The 22,402-nt window shown below is 40.3% G+C and overlaps 1 protein-coding gene across 5 annotated transcripts in view; it reads left to right on the top strand.

Annotated features, from left to right (window-relative positions):
• Positions 1–2,386: 2,386 nt before the first annotated feature.
• ccdc141 (coiled-coil domain containing 141) overlaps positions 2,387–22,402 on the top strand; it is a 48,177-nt gene continuing 28,161 nt past the window's right edge. For 4 of the 5 annotated variants that reach the window (XM_047156214.2, XM_047156218.2, XM_047156213.2 and 1 more), the window contains exons 1-9: positions 2,387–2,782; positions 8,091–8,213; positions 11,904–12,095; positions 13,664–13,772; positions 15,135–15,388; positions 16,795–16,914; positions 17,847–18,041; positions 20,930–21,102; positions 22,079–22,220. In XM_047156214.2, coding sequence (XP_047012170.1) covers positions 2,681–2,782; positions 8,091–8,213; positions 11,904–12,095; positions 13,664–13,772; positions 15,135–15,388; positions 16,795–16,914; positions 17,847–18,041; positions 20,930–21,102; positions 22,079–22,220 — 1,410 coding nt within the window. In that variant the 5' untranslated portion in view covers positions 2,387–2,680. The remainder of the gene's footprint in view (positions 2,783–8,090; positions 8,214–11,903; positions 12,096–13,663; positions 13,773–15,134; positions 15,389–16,794; positions 16,915–17,846; positions 18,042–20,929; positions 21,103–22,078; positions 22,221–22,402) is intronic. The other variant, XM_017470258.3, reaches the window with a different exon arrangement.

Raw genomic sequence — 22,402 nt, 5'->3', positions numbered from 1 at the left:
CTTTGACACCACAGAGACGTGCACAGCGAGGTGCCACTGATTTAACATCATAATGAGACTAATAGGGGTAATCAGGTGATAACTACGAACAGGATGTGGCGGTGAGGGAAAACGGGAAACTTTCAAACAGAAATTGTGCATGAAAATAGACTAGGGGTTTGGGATGAGTAAGTAGTAATGGACGTTTATTGCTGGAGTGTTGTCTTGGTCTGTACATTATACAGATGTGTGTGTTGTGGTGATGCAGCCTGCCATGAAGCTGAGTTACTGTTCCCACCCCACAGTTGATTATTTCCCTATAACGGCACATCCCACACTGTTTGATTCGTCTTTTACCACAGCAGTTTGCCAATGCTAACAGTTTTATTTATTCAGTAAACAGTGCATTGTATTTGTATCCATTTATAATTATATTTAATGTTGTTTAATGTTCACACAACGTCAGCTCCTATTATTGGTACCACAGACTTTTGAACCGTGCTGAATATGAATACATATTCATCAATATTACATAATAATAATAATAATAATAATAATAATACTAACAATAATACAACAAATCAAATGCGTTTGTTTGATTTGTTCACTGCAAGCAGCTGGAAGTCTGTACATTTTGACAATAAACCGGATTTGCAATCTGGGGTTGAATAATTTTGGTTGCAGCTGTAAGGCTGTACCTCTGTTTTTGTTTGCACTTTTATTATTCCTGTCATCTCATCGCATGATTTCCTCCAATGGGCACTGGTGATAAAAATCCCCAGAGAATAACAGCATCCTGAAATGCAGCCCAACACATGACTCGGTTTGATAATATACTGTAACTGAGTGTAAATATTTAACTAGGACTTGAATTCGTTTTCCTGTGCATTTGGGTTTATCTGTCGTCCCAATGATTCAAACTTCTTTTTTTTTTTAATTTTATTTTATTTTTTTCTTCTTCTTCTTTCTCTGGTCTAATCAGAGCATCCGGGAGCTTGTGATGGGTCTCCTTCAGCTAATCAGAGGAAGCTCAAGGTTCAGCTGTGTTTCCCTGAACTACTCCGTATCAGCAATTCTCACTGGTCTTATTTTCCTCCCATTGTGCTGTGTTTAGGGGATTAGAGCAGAAGTTTATTGAACTGCAGCCGTTCATGTGTCAGACTGAGCCCCATGAGGTGTTTATAAACCAGATTAATATTTTTATTGGATTATTTATTTATTTATTGGAGAGTGAGAGAGAATTCCTGTAATATATAATATTTTTTTATTATCCTGGAATAATATATTTTTTTTAAAAAAAAACACGGCGTTTTAAACGATTAAAACAATTATATATTAAAACATTCAATGATGGGATAGTGTCAAGCTCCCTGAGTTACTCTTATCACTCAAATTCTTTATGTTCCTATAACAGCCCCAAAGTGTTTCATCTTGTCTTAAGTGGCTTAGTGGTTAGCACGTTTGCCTCACACCTCCAGGGTCTGGGGTTCGATTCCCACCGCTGCTCTGTGTGTGCGGACTTTGCATGTTCTACGGACACTTTAGACATGCCAATCAGCCTACCATGCATGTCTAAAGTGTCCGTAGTGTGTGAGTGCGTATGTGATTGTGATGGATTGGCACCCTGTCCAGCGTGTACCCTGCCTTGTGCCTGATGCTCCAAGGGATAGGCTCCAGGTTCCCCATGACCCTGAAAAGGATAAGCAGTATAGAAGTTAGATGGATGGATCTGTAATACAGGTTAGTTCCTTAATGTTACCAAGACACCGAAGCTCTCTGTCCTGAAGACTTTCACTTGTCTGTCATCTTAAAGTTATAGCTTTACCTCGAGACTCCTTCCATAAATGCTAAATAGAATAAATGCTTACACGTAACCAAATCAAAAATTATATGCGTTTCTAATCCATTCATGTGGAGCGTCTACTGTACAAGTTGCTGTGGTGTTGTAACTATAGAAAAGATAACGGATTTGAACAAGCGCGTTAATATAAACCGGTGATATCAAAAATTAATCACCGCCTTCTGACCAATAAGAATTGAAAATTAAGCAGCGCTGTGGAATAACAATTGCCGATGAATTAATGTACATGTTCAGAAACGTGGCTGGTTTCCAAGCAAGTAGTGTTTATATGCACAGTTGGCCAGAGGTCCATTTTATGTCCTTCAGTGAATCCACTTTGTGTTTGAAGTTGACATAAAGAGACACATGATCTCTGCAACATCACATTAAGCCACAAGCAAAGTGGGATTAAAAAAGAATCCTGGCAGCAAACCAGACCTAAAAGACTTTATTTGGTGTAAATGGTAAGTAGACTGCATACAACAGGCAGACAGGGAGGGAGGGAGGGAGCATGGAGGGGCCCAAAGTCACCAAACTTAGGGGTGTGTCAAATTGCTTTCAGTGCAGCATGATAAAAGCCGGTGGATATTTCTATTTTTACCTCGCTGTGCCTTGGCCCCTTTAGCTCGCTCTGCTGGACTAAAAGCAGCTCCATAACTGCGTACTGGATGAGAACGGGACCGAGCGTGTGGGACGTGTGGGCGCTGTTGCTTTAATAGAGAGTTTCCTCCTCTCTGTGTTTGGATTTGGACATCTGTGGAATATTGCAGAGACAAACCGAGACTGAGAAAAGGGCAGAGTTGTGGATTACGGCGAGTTGACCCTCCTGGTTGCTGTTCCTGTGGACAAGGGAGGAGGAAAATGTCCAGCGAAGGTGACCCAGGAGGACAAGCGTCCACCACAGCACTGAGTACAGTGGCAGTTCAGGCAGGAGACACACAGATTATTGTTGCTGTACTAAAGGTACCAAAGTCTGCATGCTAAATGTTTGAAATCTATAGCCTACCCTTGATTATTGATTTGTATTCTTTTTAAATAGATTTAATAGATAATCAATTATAATAGTATAGATAATAATGAGTTTCTGAGACACCATGTGTCGTGACGCATCACTGTCAGGCTTTAATGGTCCTACCCAAGAGCTACATATGAAATGATTTTACAAATCTAAGATAATATAATGTGGTTAAATAATCATTTTCTTCATCATGACACTTTTAACTCCAGTCTCCCAAATTACAAGGCTATCAATTCTTGAATGCTGTCTTAATTGAACCTGTCAAAATGTGTAGCCTGACTGTAATAGTCTCATGTGTAGAATTGAGGGTTTTGAATAGCAAGTCTGAATAGCTGCACTACAAAAATACACCGTAATCTATACCAAATAGTCTTATAGTACATTTAAAATTACTCACATCATCACAATGTGACACATCATTATCAGCACAAGCTGAAACTGCTGCCTGTAATAGTCCTGTAATTAATTGGTATATTAACATAGACGGTGTCCTGAGGGATAAACAGTTTTAAAATATTCCTTTAACATAATCTATAATAATCTGGTCTGTGTTTTGTGCTGTACACAATTATGAAGGTTCTGGTTCTACATCTGCTTCTGCTGTAACAGCAGCTTAGTATTTCAGCTACAAGGAACATCACGGGTTTATATTAATCTGCTCGTTCTAATGCATCATCACTGTAGCATCTTACACAGGGGTACATGGTGTCTGGTGGACACTCATTGGAAATGGATCTAAAACCATCTAATCAATGATATGGTGAAGTTTTCTGTGACGAGCGATTTATTTAACATCTTTGAAAGGAGTCTCCAGTGTCAGAGCTTTGTAGACGTCAGACGTAAAGCTGTGGCCTAACTTTTTCTATTATGAGAAAGTCCTCAAGAATGACCATTTTATAGCTGTTATAATATAATATAAGTGATGTAAACTGTTTGATGGGCATTTCTATAACGTTTAACATAACTCTAAATGGATAAAAAAAGGATGATATGACTTTCTTTAATAAAGCAAAAAAATGTTATTAGTGTTAGCAAATTGCTAATAACAACTGGAATAAAATACTGGAGAAAGGTGTTGCAGGAGCATTGCACCACTCGGGCATTGATTATTTTCCTATAACAGCATGCCATGTTGTGTGTTATTCTTTACTTCAGGGCCACTATTGTACTTTTAAGGGTTTAAACTGTGTGTAAGTGTACCTGTACAGTGTCCTTTTCCATGATGATACCTTTATGATTCCTTTGAAGTCATTACTGCAGTGACTGATGTCTTTTTCACTCATATGTTCATATTGTTAACGTATTATTTAAATCTGCAGTAGATCCGGTATCTCTTGTCTTTCCCCATGGACTTTCATCACTAATCTGAAGTGACCTTGGTACTCCAGAGCTCTGATATGAGTGAGTGTGAAAAGCCGTTCAGATCCTTCAACATGTAGGAAGTGACAGCTTCTCTGTTACATCGACCATCTGCGAAGACGGATTTCGCTCACGTATTCAGGAGTGACCGAGGCTCAGTGTCCATCTGCTTCAACCCGACTTTAATTCTCCTGTAGGAAAAGCTCTGTAGCCTTAGATCCTGTACAAAACCTCATGTCTGACACACTGACTTAATGTTAGTGTTTATCAGCCCCTGTGGGAAGCAGGAACTACTCCGCTCGGTACACTGTGACAAATCCCGTCCCATACACAAGCTCTGAATTATTGATCAGGACTCTAGTTGTTCTTTTTTGTGCTTTGGGTGCTGTTTGTTGCTGTCAGGTCGGTTGTTGATGGAGAAAAGAGTGCACGTACATACTGTAGCGAAAGCTATTTTCCAGAGTACTGGCTGCAGTTAAAGGTATGCGCTTAGCGAAGAGTCACACATGCCGGCATAACGATTGCTGCCAACACTCTTAAAATATACAGTGCAGACCATTAAATAGCCATCTGTCCGTATATCTTTCCCGCATTTGTGTCACAATTTAGACCAACCACAGCAACTGTGAAAGGTCGCCAGTGTGCTCAAAATGGCCCTGAGATTTGGGTAATAGGATGATTAACAAGCCAAGGTTGGGTTAAAAGCTAACTAGCATGCCGTGTGTCGTAAGAGTTTAAGTCATAGATACTATATGCATGTATCAGCCATAACATTTAAAACCACTGACACGAGAAGTGAATAACATTTGATTATCTCGTTACAATGGAACCTGTGAAGTGGTGGGATATATTTATTAGGCATCAAGTGAACAGTCAGTTCTTGAAGTTGTTGTGTTGGAAGCAGGAAAAATGGGCACTTATAAGGATCTGAGAGACTTTTACAAGGGCCACATTGTATTGGCTAGACGACTGGGTCAGAGCATCTCCAAAATGTCAGGTCTTGTGGGGTGTTCCTGGCATGCAGTTGTTAGTACCTACCAAAATTGGTCCAAGGAAGGACAACCAGTGAACTGGTGAGTGGGTCATGGGTGCCCAAAGTTCATTGATGCACGGGGGAGTGAAGGCTAGTCCGTCTGGTCAGATCCCACAGATGAGAGCTGCTGTATCGTCTACAATGTGCATGTGAGCATCAGAACTGGATCATGGAGCAATGGAAGAAGGTGGCCTGGTCTGATGAATCATGTTTTCTTTTACATCATGTGGACAGCCTAGTGCGTGTACATCGCTTACCTGGGGAAGAGATGGCGACAGGATGCACTATGGGAAGAAGGCAAGCTGGCGGAGGAAGTGTGATGCTCTGGGTAATGTTCTGCTGGGAAACCTTGGGTCCCGGCATTCATGTGGTTGTTACTTTGACACGTACCACCTACCTAAACATTGTTGCAAACCAAGTACACCCCTTCATAACAACGGCTCTTTCTAACTGAAGTGTCCTCTTTCAGCAGGATAATGCGCCCTGCCACACTGCAGAAATTGTTTGAGGTTTTAAGGAATATGACAAAGAATTCAGGGTGTTGACTCGGCCTTCATATTGCCCAAATCTCAATCGGGGGAACTGAGCATCTGTGGGATGTGCTGGACAAACAACTTTTAAAGGATCCGCTGCTAAAGTCTTGGTGCCAGATACCACAGCACACCTTCAAAAATACATGAAAAATGTCCATTTTCTTTAGAGAACATCCATGTTTCTGTGTTTTTACCACCTTACATAATTTACTATGACCTGTATTCTCTTATACAGCGCTGTGAAAAAGTATATCTCATATTAAATAGTTTTAGATCTTCAAATAAAATATGAAGATCTAAAACAACATAAAACAAAGGCAACCTGAGTAAACACACAATACAGGTTTTTTATTTTTTATTTTTTTATTTTAGTTAATGGAAGCAAAAAAAAACCCAACACTTTTCACCCATGTGAAAAACTAATTGCCCCCTTAAACTTAAAATCTGGTTGTGCCACCTTTAGCAGCAAAAACTACTACCAAACTCTACTGTCTTTCACAGTGTGGTGGAATTTTTTGGCCCACTCTTCTTTGCAGAACTGCTTTAGTTCAACCATAGTGGAGGGTTTTCGAGCTTGAACTGCCCATTTAAGGTTCTGCCACAGCACCTCAGTTTGGTCAAATCAGGACTCTGAATAGGCCACTCAAAGACTTTAATTTAACTTTTTTTTGAGAAATTCAGATTTACTCTTATGCTTTGGATCGTTGTCTTGCTGCATAATCCAGTTGCGCTTGAGTTTCAACTTACGGACTGAAGACCGAACATTCTCCTTTATTATTTTCTGGTAGAGAGCAGAATTCATATTTCCCTCAGTTATTTCAAGTTGCCCAGGCTCTCAAGCAGCAAAGCATCCCCACACCATCACACTACCTCCACCATGCTTGACCGTAGTTATGATATTGTTTTTGTGGAATTCTGTGTTTGGTTTACGCTAGATGTAACGCGACCCCTGTCTTCCAAACGGTTCCACTTTCAGCTGATCAGTCCACAGAACATTCTCCCAAAAGGTTTGAGGATCATCATGGTGTGTTTTGGCAAAATTCAGACGAGTCTTAATCTTTTTCTGGGTTAGCAGTGGTTTTCACCTCAGAACACTTCCACGGACGCCATTTTTGCCCAATGTCTTTCTGATAGTGGAGTCATGAACGGTGACCTTCGCTGATGCAAGAGATGCCTGTCGTTCCTTTTGATGTTGTCCTTGGCTCTTTTGTGACTTGCTGTATGAGTCATCACTGTGCTCTTGGAGGAATTTTGGAAGGTCTGCCACTTCTAGGAAGGTTCACTTCTGTGCAGAATTTTTCCATGTGGAGATAACGGCTCTCACTGTGGTTCTTTGGAGTCCCAGAGCCTTTGAAATAGCTTTGTAACCCTTCCCAGACTGAAAAAGTTCTATTTAAGTGTTGATTTGATTGAACAGGGTTTGCAGTAATCAGGCCTGGTTACGTCTAGTCCAACTGAACCCCATTATGAATGCAGTTTCATAGATTTGTGGAATTAGTAATTACAGGGGCAAATACATTTTTACACAGGCCCAGTTGGTATTGGATAACTTTTTTGCTTCAATAAATAACTATCATTTAAAAACTGTATTTTGTGTTTACTCGGGTAGATTTTTTTTTTTTATTTCTGAAGCAATTTAGTATGAGATGTACACAAAAACAGAAGAAATCAGGGTGGGAGGTGCAGTAAAATCTGTACTTTATTTTATTTTTGTACTGTATTTTAGTATATATATATATACTTATTAAAGAATTTTCTTAGTTTCTTAGCTTTGTATCGTCATTACATGTTTTGTATTGTAACTTACATATCCCACCGAGATATGTAAATTGTGACCCTCAAAATGGACTAAACCAGTGAAGCACTGAAAGTTGTACCTGTGAAAATGTTAGTGTTCTTTAAATACTTTACGCATACACCCAGTGCACCACCTATTAAATTACATATGAAATATAACTTTTACACAAATACCTGCACTAGAAATGGCTAAATTGGAGGCACAGCTTAGACTTGTCTTTAGTTTGGCATTTTGTTGACGTTACACCCATAGCTGTCTTAATCTCTTTGATATGTGCTTCTAGTTTGAACAAAAACTGTCATAAATCATTTTAAATGCAAAAGTCTATATATCGGCACTTTTATATGTGCATAATTACCATAAATCGAGGCAGTGAATACACAAGTTGCATTGTAGTGATAATAGGGAAGTGTTTACAGTTCTTGGCATTCACAGGAAGTGCACCCGTAGGTTTTGTGTTTCATCTCTACGTAAACATGGCCTTGGTTTGTCGTCTCTGTGTCTATTCATGTGTGTGTGTGTTTTTGCAGTGTGGAGAGCTGGTTCAGCTGCAGCTGACTGAAGCCCATCCGGACCTCCTGGAGATCGGAAACAATCAGGACGAAACCAAGAAACTTCTAGAAGAGCATGATCAACTTCTATTCAAACTGAAGGTTCAGCATCTCCATCATTACATTTCCTGAGAGTAATATCCAGCTGCACATATCATTATCTCACTACCAAACAGGAAGACATCAAATAACATTAAAATAACCACGTAACACTGTAGCAGCAGCAAGAAAAACAACAACATTCTTTATATTCCCCACAATGTAGCCCATCGTTCATGTCCAGACATGCTGCACTGTATGCGCTTCTTAAAATATGCAACAATGCTATGTAGCTAACGTAGATAACATGTAATGGAAGTCTCATATCTCATATGGAAAATCTTTCCTGTAGCTATCTTCCTCAAACCAAATCCAGATACTGTCTTAAGGACGCGGTGTGACTTACTGTCGTCTATAAACATGAACAAATCTTCACTGTGTCGCTGAAAGCTGTGACATTATGGGGGGGGCCATCTGGGGCAACCAGAATTCTTGACTTTCTCTGTTCAATTTGGTTTTATTCCACTCCCTAGGCTTCGAATCCCAAAGTTTGAGGGTGGATGATGACATAGTTCCACTTCTAGTTACATTTTAAATGTGTAAACCGGAGCTATATATAATTGTGACAGAACTGATGGGCGTGAGGAGAACGAGGACGTTGAAGGCAGGCATAAGAGGACACGGTGACATCTTTATTTTGGGTTTCTCTCTCAAACAAACAAATCAATGTTTTGGAAGGAAAAATATCATGTTTGGGAAACTTTAATAGTTATTAAAACAGACTTCTCAAGAGAGTCAATATTGGCCTTCAGTAACTTATTATTATTATTTATTTTTTTAAAAATCTACAATGTGAATAATATTTTCATTTCTTTAAATGGTAGGATATGCTGCTTAAAAAATAGAGAAAGGTTTATGCACTTTATGACCTTTTTGTATTATATTATAATTCATTCTTAACCCAGATAGATCTCATGATATGTTAAGAGACGCACAAAATTCCACATCATGCCATTACCGTTAGCGTAGTACATAATGACCTTTCTGATATAACTTGTGAAGGTTTCCTCATTAGGCTATGTCCTAATATTGTTACATCACATCCCCCTCCCTCTCTGGATCATGTCCGACTTACAGGTTTGCCTTCATCACTGACCTTCTAGCCTTGTTTCGCTTGCTGCTCTCATTTATATTGCTTTTGCCTGCACAGAGCGTCCTCTTCCTCTTGCCAGCAAACGCTGATTTATATTATTTCCACAGAATGCACTTTCTTTCCAGGCCTCATTATAGCTCCTGCTCCCCAGTGCTTCTCATGCCAGCTGCTTCAGTCTCTGCTCTGTCATGTGTCCAAGTCAAAAATCCTCAATGTGTGTTGAACTAGAGCTGCTATTGTATTCCATATCTATTGCAGTTTGTCCATCACAGATGACGCCCTGCTTTGCATTTGCTTAAGACGCAGATTCAGTATGCAAGGTACATAGTAAACATCACAGTAAGAACTGACATCTTATAGATTGATGGACAATGTAAAGTCATTGCTAGTATGACTGGCTAACAGAGTAACAGACGCAGTACTTACACATTTACACGGTATTACGTAAATACTTTATGGTATGGAACTAAATACTATTAAATGGTATGAAATAGACAGGTTTGGATCAATGGGTAAATTAGTGAATCTATCACAATAGGATTTACAATAGCCTATGTAAGGAATAAAACATCTGGGGTCTGCTGTTCTAGAAAAATAATCAGTGGTGCAACCCGACCCAACGTGAAGTCACTTTTACTACCCAGAAATTGATTATTTTCCTATAACCACATGTCCTGAAGTGTTGTATAAAATACCATGGCATTTTGCCAACACTTACGTTCTTTCTTAATGAAAAAATACCGTCATACTTTTCTCTGTATAGTTACGTTTAATATCATGGAACGTCTTCTAAGCAAGTTAGGTCCTGCTATCGCTTATGTTGTAGCAGCAAGAAACAGTCTAAATGAATAAGCTTGTCATGTTACTGAGAAAGTGCAAAGCATAAACTCCTCCGTCTTGACTTTCTCCGTGCCGAAAAACATAAAATGTTAAAGCTCGGCCTGTTACAAAGCACTGACACTGGAGACTCCTTCCGTGAACGTTAAATAAACGTCTCCTGACAGAAAAGTTCCCCGTATCGACACGTATGTGGAGCGTCTACCGTACAAGTCAATGTGAATGAACTGTTGCGACTGAAACAATGGCGTATTAGGATGAGCGTGTTAATATAAACCCGGGATTTGCAGCTGCACTACTTTCTGGAAAATGTATCGACACGTTCTGACTAATTATAAATGATGTGGTTGAAGACTTTAGGATGTGCTGTAATGGGGAAAACAATCCATTTCGGGGTGGTAACAGTAACTCCGGGTCGCATCAGGATCAGGCCACATCACACCTTGAGCACTGATTATTTTCCTATAACAGCATGTCCGCAAGTGTTTTATTCAACTGTGTCATTAATGGCAAAAAAACAACAACAAAAGAAGAACTTTTTTTTAACGGCTTTGTCACTAGTGCTTTTATTTAGACCGAAAGTTTGACTTCACAGTGGTGTGTAAGTATATTAATGTTTATATCGTTTACGTTTGTTCGCTGGGGGCGCATGGTGGCTTCGTATTTAGCACGTTTGCCTCACACCTCCATGGTCGGGGGTTCGCTTCCCACCGTGGCCCTGTGTGTGCGAAGTTTGCATGTTCTCCCCGTGCTGTGGGGGTTTCCCCCGGGTACTCCGGTTTCCTCCCCCAGTCCAAAGACATGCATGGTTGACAGACATTGGCATGTCCAAAGTGTCCGTAGTGTATGAACGGGTGTGAGAGTGTGTATGTGATTGTGCCCTGCGATGGATTGGCACCCTGTCCAGGGTGTACCCCGCTTTGTGCCCGATGCTCCCTGGCTCCAATAGGCTCCAGGTTCCCCGTGACCCTGAAAAAGGAGTAAGCGGTAGAAGATGGATGGATGGATGGACGGACATTTGTTTGTTGATGTAAGGTCGGATATCGTAGGCCGTAAAAAGAGAAAAATAGGAGGACTGATATCCATTCTAACTTGTTTCTCAGTGCTGAAACTTTTTTGCCACTGCTTTTACATTTGCATTCACACATCCAGCAACACAATTCCAGCTCAGAAGACCGAGTGGCTTTTTGCTCATGGGGCTGAACGATGGCTTTTCTAGCAGTTTCGAGATTTGACGCCTCGGCTTGTTGGTTTGTTTACGCTCTGGCAGATCTGCACTAGCATGACGATTTGTTTTCCAGGTAGAGAACAAAGCCCTTATATAACTCCGTCTGCATGAGAACGTCTGCCAAAATGTCATAAATGTAAATGTGTAGTGGGACTTTGGACATTAACATTGACTTGTTTTGTTAGGTGCCATACACAGGGTTTTTGGTTTGTGGAAAAACTGTTTCAGTGTTGATGTGAATGCCCCATTGCGACTGTGAAATGCTTTCAGTTGTTCTGGATTAGCATAAACAGCGCTGTGTGCTTATCCAGTGAGGGGGGGTAAATTTAAAATCCAATCCTGCAAATTAAGCCTTTCATTAAAATCAAGCTTTAGCAGCAGTACACAAATCATTTACATTGCACGAATCGTCTGTATAGCTGGTAATTTTTCCACTTCATCTTTCATCAGTTGTTGGTGTTTCATCAAGTGAGCAGTGTGTTACGAGTAATCAGAGTTAAATTACTTACCAAGGTAATGTGAAACTGTGTGGCAGAGAAATGAAGGAGGCGTGCGGGTGCTGCTGGAGGAGGCGGATAAGACGGCGGAGGAGAACGAGGGCGAGGAGGACGTGTACAAGGCCATGGCTCTGTCTCTCAGTGAGGCCTGGAAAATGTTAGTGAGCCACCTGGAGAAACGCCGCTCACTCCTGCAGCTGGCCTGCCACTTCTACGACCACGCCCTGGAGGTGAGAGAGACGAGCGTGACATGATGTATTGTTCTTATTTTAATAGGTAAAGAATATCACCGTTTAATGTGGACAATTATCTTGATCGATACTGTAAAAGGCTGAAGAGATGAAACACATGGAGTGAAAAAAACAGGAGTGCATTAAACGACACTCTTACAAACACTTTACACAGGCCAGCTCACCGCGGGCACGTTAGAGACTCGTTTGTGTGACGCAATGCCATCGTGAAGCATCCGGTTTGACGTTCAGAATGTTTGCGTCTTTTGTTATCATGCAGTAAAGTGAGCGAGGTGATGGGGGGGATAAAGAGAAACAGAAGGGTGAAAAATACAAAGTGGGAGAGAGATATGGAAAACTAGAGAGAGAGAGAGAGAGAGAGAGAGGGGATGGTGTGAGTGAGTAAAAGAAGAGAGAGAGGATAAACAGAGAGGCATTGGGGAGAGAGAGGATGGTGTTAGTGAGTAAAAGAAGAGAGAGAGGATAAAAAGAATAAGAGGGAATGGGGAAAGAGGGGATGGTGTTAGTGAGTAAAAGGAGAGAGAGGATAAAAAAAGAGGGATTGGGGAGAGAGGATGGAGAGAGGGGGGATGTTGTGAGTGAGGAAAAGAAGAGAGAGGGTAAAAAGAATAAGAGGGAATGGAGAGAGAGAGAGGATGGTGTGAGTGAGTAAAAGAAGAGAGAGAGGGTAAAAAGAATAAGAGGGAATGGGGAGAGAGAGAGAGAGAGAGAGAGAGAGAGAGAGAGAGAGAGAGAGAGAGAATGCATATGCATGATTGATAAGACTGCAGTACAGCAGACTCTCATCATTCCTCTCTGCACTATTGTTCTGTTCTCTCTGTGTTTGTGTTTGTGTGTGTGTGTGTGTGTGTGTGTGTGAGTGAGTGCTTTGTTTATTTTCAAAGTAACAGCTGTTTCCTCTGTTTTTTTCTTCTTCTTCTTTTTCTTCTTCTTTTTTCAAATTTGATTTGTATTTTTTTTTTTCCCTCAAGCCATTGCTTTGAAATTAGTTTTGGGAATTCACACTGAGCTGAAATTAGACATAAAAGAACAGGGCAGAAATGAAAAGATACAAAGTCTTTCATGGATTGGACTGAAAAAGGAAATATTTGGGATTGTGTGTATTTATTTCCAATCAGTACTGAGTGTGCTCTGGGACAGAAGATTTCAACGAACCTCGACTTACTGTGGTGACGACTGTAATAAATGAAACTGTAATAAATGACGTTGTACCACAGCGGCATTTCATTCTCTGCTCAAATAGTGCTGATTAATTTATAATAGCAGCTTTGACGGTTTTGCAGGCTGTAATTCAAATCACAGGTTCAAAGGTGTTCTGGTTTCTATAGTTACGACACTATACGTGAATTTGATCAAACTGATTCTCGGTGCTTTTCTCAGTACAGAGGACACGTGTGAATCGAACACTACAGAGACATTAAATTGTTTGAGCGTTCCTTTAAAATTTCTAAATGCGGCACCTGTCATGCATGTGTCAATTAGACATGAATAGTGAAGGTTTTAATCAGCAGGTCATGTTTATTCATTTCCTGTCTGTGTGACTGTAGTTCGCCATTCAGATTGATGAAGCGGAGGAGCTGCAGTGTGCTGGACGCGAGCTGAACACTGACGTGTGTTTAACTGAGCTGAAGCACAAATACAGCAGGGTGAAGAGAGGTGAGTGATATGTTCACACACACACGTCTGTCTGTCTGTCTATCTGTGTAGGTGTCTTTTTTACATTACATTTCATTCTATATATATATATATATATCGGTCCGTCTGTCTGTATTACAGTACATTTATCATTCTATATATCTGTCCATTTGTCTGTGTGTTACATTATCATTTTATTTGTCCATCTATTTGTCTGTCTGTCTCATTTGTCCCTCTGTCTGTCTGTCTGTCTGTCTATGTCTCTGACTTTTTGCACAGTACGTTATCACTCTATTTATCTATTCATCTATTTGTCTGTCTGTTTATTTGTCCCTCTGTCTGTCTGTACATCTATCTATCTATTTGTCTATTTATCTGTTTTTCTTTTGATTGGTCTGTCTATATCTGTCCGTGTCTAGCTGTCTATTGATCTCATTCGTTCATTCATTTTGTCTTTCTCTGTATTGCACATTGTTTGTCCACTTTTCTATCTCTCTATCTGTTGTGCTATCATTGATTTTATTGTTCTACTAGTCTGTTTGTCATTCTATAAGTCCTTTCATTCTTCTGTCTATTCTACCTATAGTTGTATCTGCTTTTCTTGATCTTTTTTTCTTTTTGAAATGAATAATGAGGATATGGTTAGGGGGTCAGTGGCGGCTTGACAGGTAAGGCGTTGGGTTACTGATCGAAAGGTCGGGGTTCAAGCTGCCACTGTTGGGCCCTTGAGAAAGGCCCTTAACCCTCACTGCTCCAGAGGGCTGTATCATGGCTGACCCTGCGCTCTGACCCCAACTTCCTGACATGCTGGGGTATGCGAAGAAAAAATAATTTCACTGTACTGTAATGTATACGTGACCAATAAAGACTCATTATCGTTATAGAGAGGTACACTTGCACTGATCTCCTGAGTGAACATGACCTCTGACCTGCACTTCACTGTGATGTGTGTGTGTGTGTGTGTGTGTGTGTGTGTGTGTGTGTGTGTGTGTGTGAGAGATGAGACGAGACTCTTGGAGTCTCATTTCCGTGACACAGCAGTGTATTATCCACACCACTCTGACCGATCAGGCTGTAATGAAGAAGAATTACCACGCCACTAATGGTATATTTAGTTGTGAAGCTAAGGAATTGAGTGCTAGTGGAATAAATCTAAACGTGTCTGTGTGCTGTACACAGTAATAAAAACATAATAGTTTTAACCCTTATATACACACTTACCATGTGCAGGAGGCATGAAAAAGTCTTTTTACCACGAGTATTTATTTGTCTTGATAAATGAATATTGACATAACGATAACATTATTGGTGCTTTAATTATTCCCCTATCGTAAAGTTCAAAAGTGCGCCATATGGATTTAATCCCACTGTGTGAACCTTCAGGGCTGCTGCAGAAGTCCATGCTGGCGCTGAATAAAAGTTACGAGTTGTTGGATTTCCTGAAGCGCTTCGAGGCTGAGGAGGCTCTACGGTATGGAGGCGGAGCACGCGGTGCTCGTAACAGCTACAGGAAAGTGGATGGACTGATGGAGCTCCTGCAAGACCGACGCAGGGCAGTCGACCAGTGTATGGCTCGACAAATCCACCATCAGGACGTGAAGAACACGATCTCTGAGTGGGAGAAACAGGAACAGGAAGTAAGTGACTTGATGGAAGAGTATACTAGAACTAACAAAACAATTTATTTACTTATTTATTTATTTTTACAAAATGTCACTTTGAAACATGAAGGGGAATGTCAGATTTTTTTGCGCGGTTGAAGCCATATTTAATAGGTAGTGTAGTACTGTAATGGAATGAATAACATAATGCAATCCTGCTAGCTACTAGGCTAGTGAATTGATAAAACCTGATCAAGGACGCAGAGAAGTTACAGAGAGATAACGTAGCTTTAAACTGAATCCAATCCCACATTTAGAAACCAAACCAGTCTATTAGTATAGTGTATTCACCATAAGAAAGCAAAACCAATCATGAAGCTATACTGTATACTGCTCCTGAGAGTCCAGCCAATCTAAAAACCTTCAAAAATCTGCCAGCCTGCATTTCTTTCAAACCAACTTTGCATGTTCATTTGCCTCGCACCTCCAGGGTTGGGGGTTCGAATCCCGCCTCCACCCTGTGTGCCCTCAGAGTTCGCATGTTCTCCCCGTGCTTCAGGGGTTTCCTCTGGATAATCCAGTTTCCTCCCCCAGTCCAAGGACATGCGTAGGCTGATTGGCCTGTCCAAATTGTCCGTAGTTATGTTAATGTGTGTGACTGTGCCCTGCGATGGGTTGGCACCCTGTCCAGGATGTCCCCTGCCTTGTGCCCCGAGTTCTCTGTGATAGGCTCCAGGCTCTCGGCAGTACAGAAAATGGCTGGATGTAAAGAATTTGAATAATAAAGAATTTGCTATCAAACTGTTAATAGGCGTCTATGTTGTAGCGGACTAGTTAACTGTATTTGCTAGCTAACTAGCTTCCGACTGAACCAAACAGGAAGTGTTCGTGATGATCGGATTTGGCGACCAATTCCATTGCCAATTCCATGCCTAGCTCCCTCACTACTGCAGTGTTGGTTCAACGAGATATCTATGTGTCTTTCTGAGGAATCAAAATCGAGTTTTGCTACAATTTGGGCTGCGGTTCTGAAATGGTGAAGCCTACAGTACACAGGGCACCATGAAGAGACATGGTGGGCACGCAGCCATATGTAGGGTCATTGCGATGGAAATGAACAATTTGCTCTTTTATGCTACCAGTAATGCTGAAGACTTCAATTAATTATTTAAAGACTTTTACACATTACCGTATATTGCTTGGTTAAGATGGACATAAAAATAAATAAATAAATAATAATAATAATAATAAAAACAACTACAATATCGGGTTCTGTTCACAATTCCTTTTTTTGAATTGACATTTTTATTTAAATTCTGCCATCTCATGGAGATTCTCTCTCCCCTTGAGGATTTGTACCTCGATATCTCTAAAGCTGTTTGCAAGGCTTTGTTTATAAAAGTCCTGCAACTGTTTGCTCTCTTATCCACTTTGCCATGTAGGTAACGCGCTGGTTTAAGGAAAATGCCGACCCGTTCTTGGAGAGGAATCAGATGGGCTCATCCCTGTCTGAAAGTGAGGAGTTACTGCAGGAGCATAAAGAGTTTGAACTCAAAGCCAAGGTAGGGCTCGTTTTAGAAGGAATTTTACAAGCACTACAGAAATACAGATGAGGAATATAACTTTTCCTGGAATGGCTGGAACGCTTTACATCTTTACTGTTACGTCCTGGAACTGAAATGGACTTGATTTGAAGTTATATATATATGTTTATACATCACATCTCCATAAATTTATTCCATTTACTGAAGTAGGGGGGGGGGGAATAAAAATCAATAAAATGACTTACGATTTAGTAAAAGTTGTGACTGAATAAGTGTTCACCCCATTGCTGTGTCTGGTGCAATGTTCTGGATTACTTTATAAACGTTTTTAAACATATCCCAAACCTGGAATTATCCACAGAGATCCACTAAATCCTTTGTGTATGGAAAAAAATGGAGAGAAGAAGGCAGAACTGCAACTCTGCCTAAAGGAGACCGTCCACTAAATGTCAGTGACCAGATAAAAAGGGGATTAGTCAGAGAAGCAACCAAGGTATCATGGGTGACCTTTGAAGGAGCTGGAGAAATCCATAGCTCTGATGGGAGAAGCTGTTCACAGGACAACTCTCCACAAAGCCGGCCTTTATGAACGAGTGGAAAGCAAGGGAAATCCTTTTTGAAGTTTGCCAAAAGGCATGTTGCAGACATAAATAAATAAATGTGGATAATGTTCTGATGAAATCAAAATGTAATTTTTTGGCCTCGGAACAAATCGCTTAACTGCTCTTCACCCTGAGAACACCTGCAGTGAAGCATGATGGTGGTTGCGTCATGTTGAGTTACCCATGGCCTCTTGGTTGCTGACCGAATTCCAATTAAATATAAATCAATCGACTAGTGTATAGTAGATAGGAGATATTTTATTGCTGATTGTGCTGTAAATATTGAAACCAGTCTGCCTGTGATGACTCGCCGTACTAATATCTGATGTGCTTAAATGCTCTGTGCAGCAATGGACCCCTGTGGTTGAGCGACTTCTCCAGCAGGCATCTGAGCTCCTTTCCTTAAGCGATCATGCAAAGCTTGACTCCATCTCAGAGAAAAGTCAGAATCTGCGCACCACAAACGAGCAGTTCTGGGATCTAATGATGTGTCGACTGGGACATCTGCACGAGAGCAACAGCTTCTTCAACAGCGCTAATAAAGTGCGTGAGCGAGGCAGTAAAATGCAGCTGGAATTACCGTTAATGGCTCTGATGACTTGGCTATTCGACTTAGTGGTGCAGTACACTTGAATCATCACAGACAGTAAATTAAAGAGACTGTGAGTCTCATGATGAAGGAAAAAAAAACACCCTTGTTATGCTTCTTCAATTAATTAAGTGAATATATTCAATTAATAATAAATTCCTTTGATTTAGTCCTACATTAATTTAATTTAGCAATTAATTCCTTTAATTCAAGTGAATGTGTGGCTTCATGTTAAAAAGATGATGAACAGGATTAATAATTATTATGATAAATTTATCTCCTCTGTTGAGTCCAGCAAGATGAGAGTTTGGAGATGTTGTAAACATAAAAAATAGCTGGTTGTTCAAATTATTATAATTTTTTTTATTTTTTAGAGATGTAAAATAATATTACAGTCTTTTATAATTTAACCACACTCACTTTTTTTCTTTTTTTTTCCCTCCCCATTGTGTTGTTCATTCTCTCTATTGCTTTCTTTTCTTTGTCGCAAATAGTTTTTGATTTGTTGGTCAATTTTATTTGAGTTTTCTACTAGTTATATGTTTTCCTTTTTTTTTCCTTTCTCCTTCTCTTAGGAGTGGCTTTAATACCAAAAAAACCTCCCCAAAAACTTATTTTGCTAAGGACCTAATATGATAACTAAGTTATAATTTTAGCTGGATAAGAATTTTATGTAAATTTATTAAGCTAAAGGTTGATATTACTTTAATTTTAGGGAACGGATCACCGAGTGAATAAATGACCAGTTTAAAAGAGCATAATATTAATGTGCATTGTGGAATGAAAAATTGAGGAAACATGCTTTTAAATCACCATGAGGCATAGGAACTGTATAACTACTAAGCTGGAATGTTTTCTTTGACGGTCTAATGCATGTCGGTGGATACTGGAATTATTTCAGGTCTGAAGGTTAGTTAATGTGTGGAGTCCTGCAAAATTTGTTAATCTCCTTGCTCCAACACAACTGATCCAACTCACAGATCACATGACCAGTTTTAGGAGAGAAAATCTGCATATCCTAAATTTGCTGGACTCTTGCAAAAAGTTGATGTTTTAGTTTAATGTATTTTTGAAAATATACACTTATTTCAAATCTGATGACTGCAACACGCTCCAAGAAAAGTTGGGACGGTCGACCTTTTACCCCTGTGTAACATCACCTTTTCTTTTAATAACACTTATTAAACGTTTAGGCGCTGAGTGAAGACATGAGTTGGTTAAGTTTTGCAAGTGGAATTTTCCCCCATAAATCCATTATGTATTTTTCAGCTGTGCAACTGTACGAGTCCTTCGTTGCCTTATTTTGTGCTTCAAAATGTGCCACACATTCTCAATTGGAGACAGATCAGGACTGTAGTAGGCCAGGCTTAGCACCCACACTCTCCGTTTACGCAACCATGCACTTGTAATCCGGGCAGAATTTGGTTTGGCGTTGTCCTGCTCTGGATGGCAGCATATCTTGTTCCAAAATGTGTACATATCTTTCTGCATTAATGATTCCGTCATAGATGTGCAAGCTACCTATGCCATGGACACTGACATGCCCCCTATACCAAGACAGGCGCCGATAACAGCTTGGATTGTCCTTTTCCTCTTTGGCCTGGAGAACATGACGTTGGACCAAAAAACACGATTCCACTGTGCTACTGTCCATTTCAGATAAGACCAAGCCCAGAGAAATCAGCGCCTCTGGACAGTGTTGATGTACGGCTTCTACTTTGCATAGTAAAGCCTTAATTCGGGTTCCTCTCAAGGTTTCTTCCTCTTAAAACATCTTAGGGAGTTTTTCCTTGCCAACGTCGCCACTCAGTGGCTTGCTCAATTGGGATAAATTCGCACCTTTAATATCTGTATACCATGTTGATATTTCTGTAAAGCTGCTTTGAGATAATGTCTATTGTAAAAAGCGCTATACAAATAAAATTGAATTGAATTGAATTAACTTGCATCTGTGGATGCAGCGGCGAATAGTGTTGACTGACAAAGGTTTACCATGAGGGTTTTTATGACGGTGACGTCTGAGGGATCGGAGATCACACGCATTCGGAAGTGGTTGTCTGCCTCGCCCTTTATGCACAGAGATTTGACCGGATTCCTTGAATCTTTTCATTATACTGTGCACTGTAGAAGGTGAAATGCCCAAAATCCTACCGATTTGTCTTTGGGGAATGTTCTTCTCAAAGTGTTGGATTATTCGCTGACGTCTCTGTTGGCAGATTGGCGAGCCTCGACCCATCCTTGCTCTTGAAGGACTAGGCCTTTTTTGGAGACTCCTTATGTACTATGATTAGACGATTGCCTCACCTGTTTCACATCACCTTCTTATTTCAACTTGTCACATTGCTATTAGTCCTAAATTGCCCCTGTCCCAACTTTTTTGGAACATGTTGCATGCATCAATTTCAAAATAAACATTTTTCTTTAAAAAAAACCAACAACTATGAAGTTGATTAGTTAAAACATCAAATACCTTGTCTTTATACGTTTTTTGTTTAAATATAAGTCAAAGTACATTTACAAATCGCTCCTCTTTGTTTTTATTAGCATTTTCCATACTGTCCCAACTTTTTTGGAATTGGGATTGTATATACTAATTTGTGCTAGATGACAAGTTTGGGGGGAAAAACCATCAGATGCTATATACAAAAGATAAGATGGAACTGCTAAAAAAAAAAAAAAACCATTTAAAAAGAACCTCCAGTAGTTTTTCTCCTTAACGATACTTCTAAAGGTCTTCTGATACAGCACACTGTCACACTGCTTTATTCTTCTTCTTCAGCCACTGCAATATTCTTCAAGTACTAAGCATGTCCCATATTTGCTGCCTCTTTGTGGTTTTCAGGCATTTGAAATCTTGGGAACCATTGAGAGCACCATTAAGGGGTTGAGGACTTGGACTGTGCAGTTGACCGAGCTGGCTAAGAAGCACGAAGAGCTGCATCGTAGTATTAAAGATGCGGCTGCTGAACCTCTTCAACGAGGACAGCTCATACTTCAGAAGCTCAGTCCACAGAGGTGAGACATTCAAGAGCTGATACTTCAACAGCAGTGTAAGCATACGCTTACAGCACTGGTCACCAACCCTCTTCCTTGAGTTCTACCTTCTGCAGGTCTCATCTCCAACCAAAATCTAACACCTGTTTTAGCTGATCAAGAACTTCTTAAGGCAATGATTAGATGGTCAGGAGGGCACGATTATGGTTGGAGCTGAAGGTAGATCTTCCGGAACAGTGTTGGGGACCACTGGCTTGCAGTGTATGCTCATAAAAAAATAAAAATTAGGGTACCCCAAAAGGGGATTCTATAGAAGAACTTTTAGCTTCCTAAAAGTAAAGATACCAGAGAAGTTTCTTGAAAGTGACACCATTTTACACTGAATTTTGGTCCATGTTTCTTTGTTTCCACAGTAAACCGAATAATCATTTTCCACCACAAAGATCCTTCTATGTAAGGGGTACATTTAGGGTATTGCAGCCACACAGCTACACGCTCTGTCTCTGTGTGGGTTTCATCTGGATTCTCTGGTTTCCTTCCACTTCCCAAAAACATGCCAGTAGCTGCATTGGCTATGCAAAATTTCTGCTAGGTATGAATGTGTGAGCATGGTGCCTTGTGATGGACAGATGTCCTATCAGGGGTGTATTCCTGCCTCATGGCCATTTTCCCCTCATGGAATATTCCCTGGATCCACCACAACCCTGATCAGGGTAAAGATGATATCTTCAACTGTTTAAAGATGAATACATCTGTGCCTGTAACAGCTTCAAAGCACTGCACAAAACAAAAAGTAGAAAGTATCCACATTTGGTCCATCCACCTGTTAAACTCTTATTATCAATACAAATGAGCTTCTATTCATTATCTTTCATTAGATAGAAAACAGTCTAGATGGAAAAAAGGTCCTTACATTTTTGTGTATTTTTTAATTTTTCTCTAGTTACTACACCAATAAAAGTTACTGTTTTACTTAGCTTGGGTGTTTTTATGGCAGTGCCCAAGTTGGAGGTGTACAAAGGATGCTGGGATACATCAGAGAGCGGGTGGATGGGCTGAGCAAGCAGTGTCAGGCCTATAGGGAACTTGCTGGGAAGAAACAGCAGCTGCTGAGCTCCTTCGATGATCTGGAGGAAAAGGTAAAACGGAAAGAGATTTCACTCTCAATCAAAAAGCGTAACATTCACCTTACAACTCAAAAGTGCACATCACCTGATATATGACATGCAGTGCAAGGTGAGGTGTCGAGTGAACTTTTGAACATCTCTGAAAGCTTAATGTAGTCGTACTGGAAGGTTATGTCTAAGTGATAAATCGCCAA

Source organism: Ictalurus punctatus, chromosome 6 (assembly GCF_001660625.3).
Source record: "Ictalurus punctatus breed USDA103 chromosome 6, Coco_2.0, whole genome shotgun sequence".
NCBI lineage: Eukaryota > Metazoa > Chordata > Actinopteri > Siluriformes > Ictaluridae > Ictalurus > Ictalurus punctatus.
The sequence above is the reverse complement of the archived record's forward strand: the minus strand, read 5'-3'. Positions and strand labels throughout refer to the sequence as shown.